Source organism: Merops nubicus, unplaced genomic scaffold (genome assembly GCF_000691845.1).
Source record: "Merops nubicus isolate BGI_N331 unplaced genomic scaffold, ASM69184v1 scaffold8534, whole genome shotgun sequence".
In the NCBI taxonomy this organism is placed as follows: domain Eukaryota; kingdom Metazoa; phylum Chordata; class Aves; order Coraciiformes; family Meropidae; genus Merops; species Merops nubicus.
This window is the reverse complement of record NW_008604822.1, coordinates 42,960-52,443: the sequence shown is the minus strand read 5'-3', so window position 1 is coordinate 52,443 and position 9,484 is coordinate 42,960. Positions and strand designations below refer to the sequence as shown.

Sequence of the window (9,484 nt, the reverse complement as noted above, 5' to 3'; positions counted from 1 at the left end):
GCAGAAGCAGGGCGGGCGGTACCCGCAGGGTCGCCGCCCGGGCCTGCTGGTAGTACTGGCGCAGTGCTGGGGAGCGGGGTCTGGGTGACCCCCCGGGCTCGAGGGAGAGGTGTTCGGCTCCGGCAGCAGGCACAGCACCCTGCCTGCTATTCTGCGGTCTGAAATTCACCTGAAAGCATTTCCGCGGCCCGGGCTGAGATCCTGCCCTCTTTTTGCACTTCAAATGTGCAGATGGCTTTGCAAGACTTCGGTGTTGCTGATCTGGCGAACGAGTGCACCAGCATGGAGCTCCTTGTGGAACTGTGAGCCTCCATTGTTAATGATTTTTAGGAAGGAATTGCATTTTTTCAGGAAAATTTACAATTGCATATTGTGTAAACTTATGCTGTGCATAAACGGCATGAGTTGTGCTCGGTGCAGCACACCCTGGTGCTCAGCTTCCTTTTCTGCTCTAGTTGTATCTGAAACAAAAACATATCTACCTAGGTAATGCTAAAATAGAAACATACCGTTTCAGTGTTTGCCTGTTAAACATAATAATTTAAGTCTAACTCTCTTACTTTTGCTAATCCATAGATAAGGACCATGCATTAGAACGAGTATGTCCTTACTGCTTCCAGTTCCTGGTTCCTGACAGCTACCGGGTGCGTCTCAAACCAAAGATGAAAGTGACTCCACAGATACAGAAAGTTCTTAAACGAGAGGCAAAGAACCATAAACTTAATATGAAGCAGACAAAGCTTTTGAAAAAGTACAGAGAGTCAAGAAGTGTTCTGGTAAGGAAATTTACTTGGAACTGCCAGATACCTGGTATTTCCTTGAAACCTTTCAGTGGTGTAAAAAAAAAAAAAAAAACTAGGGAGAATTTGGCTTAAGAGGAAGAGCTCACACCTACACATCTATTTTTTGACCATGTAAGTCTTCCTTTCGTATGGGATAACTTCTGTTCACAGTCCAAATTCTTAAAATCTACCCTTGACAACAGAGAGGTCATGAGCACAATGAGAAAACAGTAAGATTCCCTGTCCCACCCCACTGCCCCAGGAAAAAAAAAAAAAAACAAACCAAACAAAACCCAACTCATGCCCGCATTTTAGAGAAGCTACACAAGCACCTCTGCCTTCCCTGTGGTCTCTTTAGCAGCAACATGGGTAGGCTCTGCAGATGTCTAGGAAGTTGCTAGGATGTTGCTGACAATTCAGTAATTTCTTCCTGCCAGGAAGCTCTTGCATTTCCACTGTCAGCTGCTGAATCATTTGCATAGCTTGGCAAAAAATAGCAGGAGTGCCAGATATTTGCCTGTTCTTTCTATGAATGTGGCAGAAATAGGACCAAACAATTCTGCTAGCTGCAGAGCCTTAATACAGCCACACAGATTCTAAAATCCATTAGAACCCTTAGAAATCCATTGCTAAAAATACCCCAGAGGAAGAACATGCCGTTGGCCAAAGACAGGCTGGTTTTGCCACTATGTGTGGCTGGACATGACTGTCTTTGTTTCCATGCTGAAGAAGGGCTCCAGTGACTGTGTACATTGTAATTTTTTATTCCCTTTTATCACTTGTGTAAAACTATATTTGCTCCATGTAACAAGCTTTACTTTATTTCAGGAGACTTAGGGCTGCATCAGATTATTGTTACCTTCTGTACAAACTGAATTTTTTACATTTGTCTGAATATTGCTGTATGCAGAAAGTCTTTCAAAACTAAACCACATAGGTAGTTTAGGCAAGCTCTTGCTTCAGTTCTTTTTCCTAAAATTACTCTGCAATGTAAGGTTTAATTACTGATTTTTATACTGATTACTATTGTTTGAAGAATAATAGTACGCACTGATCTCATGTCGCCAATGCCTGCGCTACTATTGGAACAGGTTATGTGCATTGATGAGGCAGCACCCCATTGTGCCCAGCAGTTCCTGGCACACTTGGCATTTTCTCAGATGAGAATCTGCTGGTTTAGGGAGTAAATTTTGTGAAGCCAAAAAATTATTAAAGAGCCCATAGCACAAAATTAAACAGAGGAAATATCACACAAATTCTCAGCGGTCAGGGCAAAATGAGGCACTTCAGAAAGGCACTCTTATTATTACTCCCTCCAAATTGTAGATCATAGCTGAGCAGAAGAAAGGGCATCTGAGAAGCTGGAATCTTTGCTTAATGGTTTGGGGTTTTTTAATATAAGAGACATTTAGTGTACATTAAGAGCTGTCTCTTCAGCCAACTGATGAGCAGCGTCTTGTGGAATTACAGTGGGTTCATAGACGTATTCTGTAGCTGGAGGGGTTTGTAGGATGAACTGTGTGTTCATATGAGTAGTTTCAAATTCAGTCTTAAATAGGTCCATTTTAAACTGCGTAATAGTCTGATCTTGGGATGTAATTACAGTTTGGTGCACTTGTGTTCTGCTCAGTTCTGTTTGAGCTGTGGATTAAGATTTAAGCATTAAAGGTCTTAAGTATTTAAAATGCTGTCAACAACTGAGAGCTTTCAAAATTGGCAACATTGATGCTTATAATTTTTAATACTTGAGACCCAAAAATGAAAATTAAGAGTGGTTGAAAATTAAACCAAGCCACATCGTGACAGGTTGTGCCTCTGATACCTTTCTTAGCAAGCAGAATTTGATTTGAGAATGCTTCTGCTGTGAGAAGGTTTATAAAATAGGAACTACTTCAAAGCTTTAAACATTTTTGAAATTAACTGTATATGTAATGCAGAGAATGGAAGCTAGCTGGGCTGTCCTGTGATTAGTCCACTTACTCTGCACTGCAAGGTGTTCACCTCTCTATATGTTCCATGGAGTACTAAATCGTCATGGGATGCCGTGGGTTTTTTCCCCATCTGAATTTCATTTAGAAGAACTAAAAGTACATCAATACAATCTTGCTCTTTTTTTAGTCTGTTAGGCTGACAGAATGATGTCTGGAGACAGGCAAAACACATAACTGAAAATGTTTCATTTCAGCATTTCTAAATGGAATTCTTGCTAAGCAACCTGAATTTAGGTAAATTTACACACTTTGCAGTGAAGAATGATTTGGTAGAGATGTTTTCAAAACGGCTTAGATGTTTTCATTACTTTCTTTTGAGTTGTGCTGTTTTTCTTTAACCAGAAGCATCATATAACTGTGTTTTTCAGTCAGTGTAACTGTGTGCCTGGGAAAGTTGCCTGAGTGTATCACTCTGGTGTCTCTTCCTAAGAGCAGTTGCCATGGCAGTACGGGGTATCGGGAATATCTGACAGTCTCTGGCTGGCTGGCATTATCTGTTCTGGAGCACCTCTGCAGCACAGTGTGCTGCTGGAAGTTCTGCAGCCTAGAAGTAAACAGATAGGAGAGAAAGTGCCCTTCATTTAGAGCCCCCTCCACACTGTATTAAATATTTTTGCCCTAATAGAAAGCCTCCTCTTTGTTCACTGATACTTGCAGTTATTACTTACGGGTGACTGTTTTTGAGAATTTGGTAATTTCAGTCTTTTATCTCAAGATTCCCTGAAGGTAATGCAGCTTCATTGGAGGTAGGACCTGGTAATGAATGTAGAGCACACTGGATGTCATGGGTTTTAGCAAAATACAAATACCCCTAATGTGTACTCAAGGTCTCATATATCCGGTTCAGTTGCCGTTTCATCGTGCTGCTTTGACAGTGTTGTTCCCTGTATTTCACTCTACAAAGTCACACTCGGAGTTACAGGTCTCATGAAACTAGTTGCTAGGGGATTGGAGTAATTCCTAGATAAGCCCATAGGACGTGTAAATGAAAATGCCAGGTGTAAAATATGCATTGCTTTTTAACGTCTCATTCACTTAAGCAAATATTTGTGTCATAATATTTGGAGAATAGTTTAGATCTAAATTCTTACAGTAGCTTCATAACATAAAGGTGGAATGACTGAAAGAACAGTTTCAATTTCCTTTCTTCTCTCCATAGCTGGTTACTTGCAACTCATGCAACACAACAACAAGACATTATGGTAAAAGCAGGGATATTCTGGCTGCCAAGACACAGAATTCTGTCACTCCAAGTAATAAATCCAGCCTGAGGACACCAGGTGTAAAAGTTCAGTCTGCGAACAAAGTGACACCTGTAAGCTGGAGGTCGGGATCAAAAGGGAACAGCCCCTCCTCCCTTCCCAGGTACTTGTTTCTCCTCTTTCCAGGGGCACTTTGCCAAGCAGTGTATTGCTTTGTGGGGAAAGGGCATCGCCTACTGACTGCAGATCAGTCACTTCAAGTTTAAACTGTAACGTTTTCTCTTCAGTAGTCTGGTTGAGGAAATGGATTTTAACTTTCTAACCTTTAAAATCAAAGATTGTAATGAAAAGCAGCTACATGCAAAGAATGCTCAATGATGTTTTTGTCATTAATATGAAATGTCTGGCTTAAAATCTGCATAACAAAGTGATACTTCTGACTGCTTGCTTTCACATGAAAATTCACTACTTAGGTTCAAAATTTTTCACCCACATTATACATATATGCACTTTTGTAGTTACTTGATGTTAATTTCTGCTTCCTCACCTTTAAGACATTTGAGTCTTTTGTTTTTCAGAACACGTGTATCCGGACAGGCGACAACCAGCTCTGCTTCCAAGACTCCCAGAAACTCCAAATTTCACTTTTCTAAGCTAAAACGAATGCTTAACCTAGAAGAAAAAGAGGAAAGCCAGAAGGCAGATTTGAAAAACTTCTTGACTTTACTTTAGATATACATATTTCAAAGTAATGAAGACTACAGCAATAAGTATATTTCCAGTTTTAGTAAATCCCAAAAGTGATCTCTTTAAAAGTCATGCTGACAGCATGTACCCTGTGAAAGCAGACCGTATTTTTCAGAAGCAAGCTCTGGGATGGATTGTCCACAAGAGGGAGATGAGAAAGTAGCCAGTCTAATAATTTTGGGAATCCTGAACGCATTTTGCAGTCTCTAATGGCCCAAGATTTAAAAGCCAGGATTTGTCCTTTGCAGAAGCTGGCAAAACTGGATCCATCCGTGGGTCCAGCAGGACCAACAGATAGGTTGGCAGACCTGAAAGCAGTTTGGGGGTGGGGAGGTTGCAGTTTGTTCCACCTCACTCTGCTATTTTTAAGATAATGGATCACACCAGAATTTAAAAGATCTCATCCCTTAAAACAAAGCCTCTTCCACTGGCACTTTCTGCAGGTACAGTATTTTCGGGGGTCTGATGTAGTGTCCTGTAGTGTCACTGTCTTTTGGTACCTGTACTAATTTGAGTACAGCCTGTAGGACAGTCTTCACAAGGGTGCCAAAATCACTTGCTCTTTAAGACAGCACTTGTATACAAAGAGAGATAAACCAGCATACCACTAGATTAATTTTCTTCATTTTCTTCAGAATGTTCTCTGATTCAGCCTGCAGCCGATACTGCTCCCAGGATAACACAGAAGCTTTGTAAAACTAGGCTGTAGTGTGGGACCTCTCAGTACTGACTGACAGCCCCATGCTAGACTGCTGTCAGCACCTCAATTTGTTACTGCTACCAGAGTGGCACAGTCATAAAGAATACAGGGTGCTGCTTTTCCAGCTGCTACCAAAACAGGTCACTTATGTCTTGTTCAGAAATAACTAAGGAGAGAACCTCTTTCTTAAATGTCTGTTGGTTTTAACGGGCTTCAGAGTTGGTCACTTCCTAGACGTCAATCTGAAAAATCAGGTTTGCCCTGGACAGCACTGAACTCCTTGCACCAAAGTGTTTTGATGTGAACAGAGGAATGTCAAGGTTAAAGCTGTCTCCACTGTCAGATTTCATTTTCGTTTCAGCAGAGGTGAGAAAGGACAGTGGAGAGTCACTATTCGGGACTGAGTTCATAGTCTATACTGACTGTTCTGCAAACTGTGCTTCAGATTTCCCTTCTGAAAAGAGATTCAGTTGGAACGATTTACATTCTTGGAGATAGAGGTCTGTATTTTCCTTTTATTTGTATTCTAATGAATAGTTTCCTTTAAATGTGTTCAGACTCAACACTGTTCAAGAAGGAGGGCCAGCAAGTAAGTTGGCAGTCTTGAAAACAATCCAGGGGAGGGGAGAATAGCTGTTTGTGAATTGTACTTACAATCTCAAAGACTGGCACATAACCTTCTGTATCTTCTGCACACTTGCACTGCAGCTTCAAAAGTTTCACTGCCCTTTGTTCCTTATGTATGTCTAGGATCAAATTAACTGTCATTCTTTGCTCAAAGTACAGACTGGAGTTATGGGTTTTCCAGTGCAGAACTTGGCATTCATTCACCTGATGTTCTGTAGTCGTGATCCAGTCCTCTGGAAGAACACTTCAACCTTATTGATGGAAAACGTGCACACAGAAGTATTTGGAAAACAAGTTTTGCAATAAATGTTATATATTAAAAGTACACATATTAGGTACTCTACTGCTGTACTTCCTGTGAGGCTTACGTGAAACCAGCATGGACATCTTGCTGTGTTGCAAGGTCACCAACATGCATGTGCTAGATTGAGTCTGCTTTTCAAGCATACGTCCCAGTTGTCCCTGTTTGCAGTGCTTCCTGTGCAAGCCTGCATGGTCTCAGTCCCATTCCTTTTGGATAAAACTATAGCTGTGATGTGGGGCACTACCAGGGTGCTGCCGCTGCTGATGGGCAGTCTGTCCCCAGGAGAGCTAGTCTCAAGTACACATCTCCAAAAAGTGTCTCGTGGCTGGCAGGCACTGAGCTGCAGCTGCTGTGCTCCCAGTGCATAACTGGCAGTGTGCTACTTGCTAACGTAGATGGTCATCTTGTGCTCCAAACAACAGCATTTGCTTTGCAATTACCAGAGTTGTCAGATGTGCCATTTAAGGGATTACTGTTGCCAACTGTCAGACTTTCCTGTGGGGAAATAAAATCATTCTGTGCCATGTCTTTTTTGACAAGTGTGCTTCAAAATGCTGGGCAGAAGCAGTGTTGGCACTTTCTGAAGTGCTTTTATGTTATTCCTAACCCTCTAACACAGTAATGCAGCCTTTCTCTGGTACTGGACTTCCACAGATGAGTGCACTGGGAAACATGGAATCCTAGAATGGTTTGGGCTGGGAAGGACCTTAAAGATCATCTAGTTCCAACCCCCCTGTCATGGGCAGGGACACCTGCCACTAGACCAGGTTTCTGAAAGCCCCATCCAATCTGGCCTTGAACACTTCCAGAGGTATATATACGCACATATATAGAAAATAGAAACCCACAGAGATATATACCCACAAATCTATATCCCCACGCAACGCGTGCGGGTGTCTGCACGCATACGTGCGTATACATGTACGCGCACGAGCACATCTGATGCAGTGTCCCCTTCAGACTAGGTCCCATCGCTGTGCTTGGGAAACACGGAGGGTGACCCGTGGGCTGCAGCAGGCTGTGGCCGAGCCTCTGCGCCAGACCTCTGCTCTGCAGCGGTGCCGGCTTGTGCTTGGAGAGTCTGCTGCTCACTGCCTGCCCCAGCAGGAAGGGTGTTGCCATTAGCAGGGTCCACACAGGCCAGACTTATCGTCCCACTTCAGAGAATATAGGAAAGATACGAGATGGCCAACAACAGGAGGAACAAATAGATCAATGTATTCACACAGGGTGTATCATATAGCAAAGAAAGGAGTGAGCCCAGATAGAAACCAAGTCACAAGGGAAGGAATAAACCAGGCCATCAGTCCAATTCCAATCATACAGTAATTGCCAAGGAAAAGCATCTTTACATACACAGTCCTCCTGTCCTGGCCTCAATCTTGCCCCACCATTGCTGGGAACCCTACTTGCTGTGGACAGCCAGGGAGCCCTTCCAATAACTGGAAGCCCCTGCACAGCGCACCCACTACATAGGTAAGCTTCCCCCATCCACTGCCAGCAGAGCCTGCTTTTATACTGTTAATTTTAAAGGCAGGACACCTGGTGTTAATTCCCTAATTGGTTTTCACCCAAGGTTGGCCAGGCCTTGAGAGAAAACCAAGAGGAAGGTGTCTCCTGCCTGGTTGTGGGCACCATCTATGTCAACGCTGATTCAGGGCTTGAGGTTTAGATCCCAGCACTTCAGAGAGCTGGAGGAACAACATGAGAGTGAGGAAATTTCCCCCTGCTTTCAGTGAGGTGAGAACACCACCTGGACTTTGTAAAGCAAACCCAAGAAGGTTCTCTGTTCAGCACATCCCACCCCCACCGCAGGTGTTTACTGACTAAGAGTTCCTTCCCAGCTCGTATGGATTCTACTTACACAATGGTATGTGTAGCACTGGCAGTAGTAGCAGTGTACCATGCACTGAATATGTTACAAAGTGTGGCTTAATATAACCAGCTCAACTAAAGCGTTTTATTTTGAAACTTCAGGTTGAGACATTTTCCCATTTTTGAGTATGGGGAACCTCAACCTAGCATATTACAACTGGTCACCTCACACCCAGCCTCACCTCTGAAGAAATGCAAACTTCAGCCAAACTAGATGGAATATGAACAATATTTCCTTTTTAAGAAATCACCAGTTTGAGAGATAATGACCTCAGATTTTTTAATGCACTGCTTCCTCACTGAAAACTGTCCCACAAAATACAAATAAAGAGAATAAAAAACTTCAATACTAGTATTGAGCATTTCCCCGGTGTCACTGCAAGATTTTGGTTGCCTCCTAAGCACAGGGAGCAGTTTACATTAAAGCCATTTCACACCATAAGAAGGAGCAGGTGAACAATAAACGAGGATTTCAGAGATGTTTTTACAACAATGTTTTATTCTATTAAATATGAAAGAGCGTACATATAGGTGTTATTCTGAAAACATAAATTACACAAAGATTACACATTCTGTCAGAAAAGCACAATAATGAAACATCTTTACATTTCAAACTTTTCTTGTTAGCTTTTAACAAATGAGTCTATTTCTGTTGCAAACAAGTAATGAGTGCTATTGAACTTCTGCAAATTCCCACAAAAACATCATGCTCAGTAGCATACATTAATATTGTAAAGATGAAATCAGGATTAGATTTCTAAATAACAAGAAGGAAGAGATTTACTACTTAATCAAGATAAATGACACACTGAAAGAGGAGCCGAGACAAGACCGGTCATTCATTAGAAAAAAAATTCCACTTCAGACACTACATTTGAGTCTGCTTTCTTTACTTGCAGGAATAGTCACTGCGATTATATTCATGAGTAATGAACAGAACTGGCCCTAAATATTTATAAATGTAAGCGTCAAATTTCAGACGTGCTGGTTTTCTAGTTCACAAATTTTTCCACAGAAAAAACCCCACCCCCATGAATCTATTTGCTTCCATTTCAAAAGGCTGAAAGGAGCTCATCTGCAGGGGCCAGTCAAGCCCGTGTACCATTTCCTTGCCTTCCACGGCCATCTGCACAGGAGGGTAGGTACTGCATCCTACCTGCGTGGTTTGGGTCACCACTGATGTACCAGACTGAGCTGCCACTGAGTTGGGAGAGCTGTACCAGCGCGTGGAAGTCCTAGCACATTGTCTTTTTAAA

The 9,484-nt window shown here is 42.3% G+C and overlaps 1 protein-coding gene across 1 annotated transcript; it reads left to right on the top strand.

The window, feature by feature from the left end:
* The first annotated feature begins 231 nt into the window (after positions 1-231).
* On the top strand, positions 232-4,745 carry LOC103771822 (chromosome unknown open reading frame, human C18orf21). The gene is made up of 4 exons (XM_008939138.1): positions 232-302; positions 569-776; positions 3,933-4,138; positions 4,554-4,745. The coding sequence occupies exons 1-4, from the start codon at positions 232-234 to the stop codon at positions 4,705-4,707; spliced, it is 639 nt and encodes a 212-aa protein (XP_008937386.1). The 3' UTR covers positions 4,708-4,745.
* Positions 4,746-9,484: the final 4,739 nt, after the last annotated feature.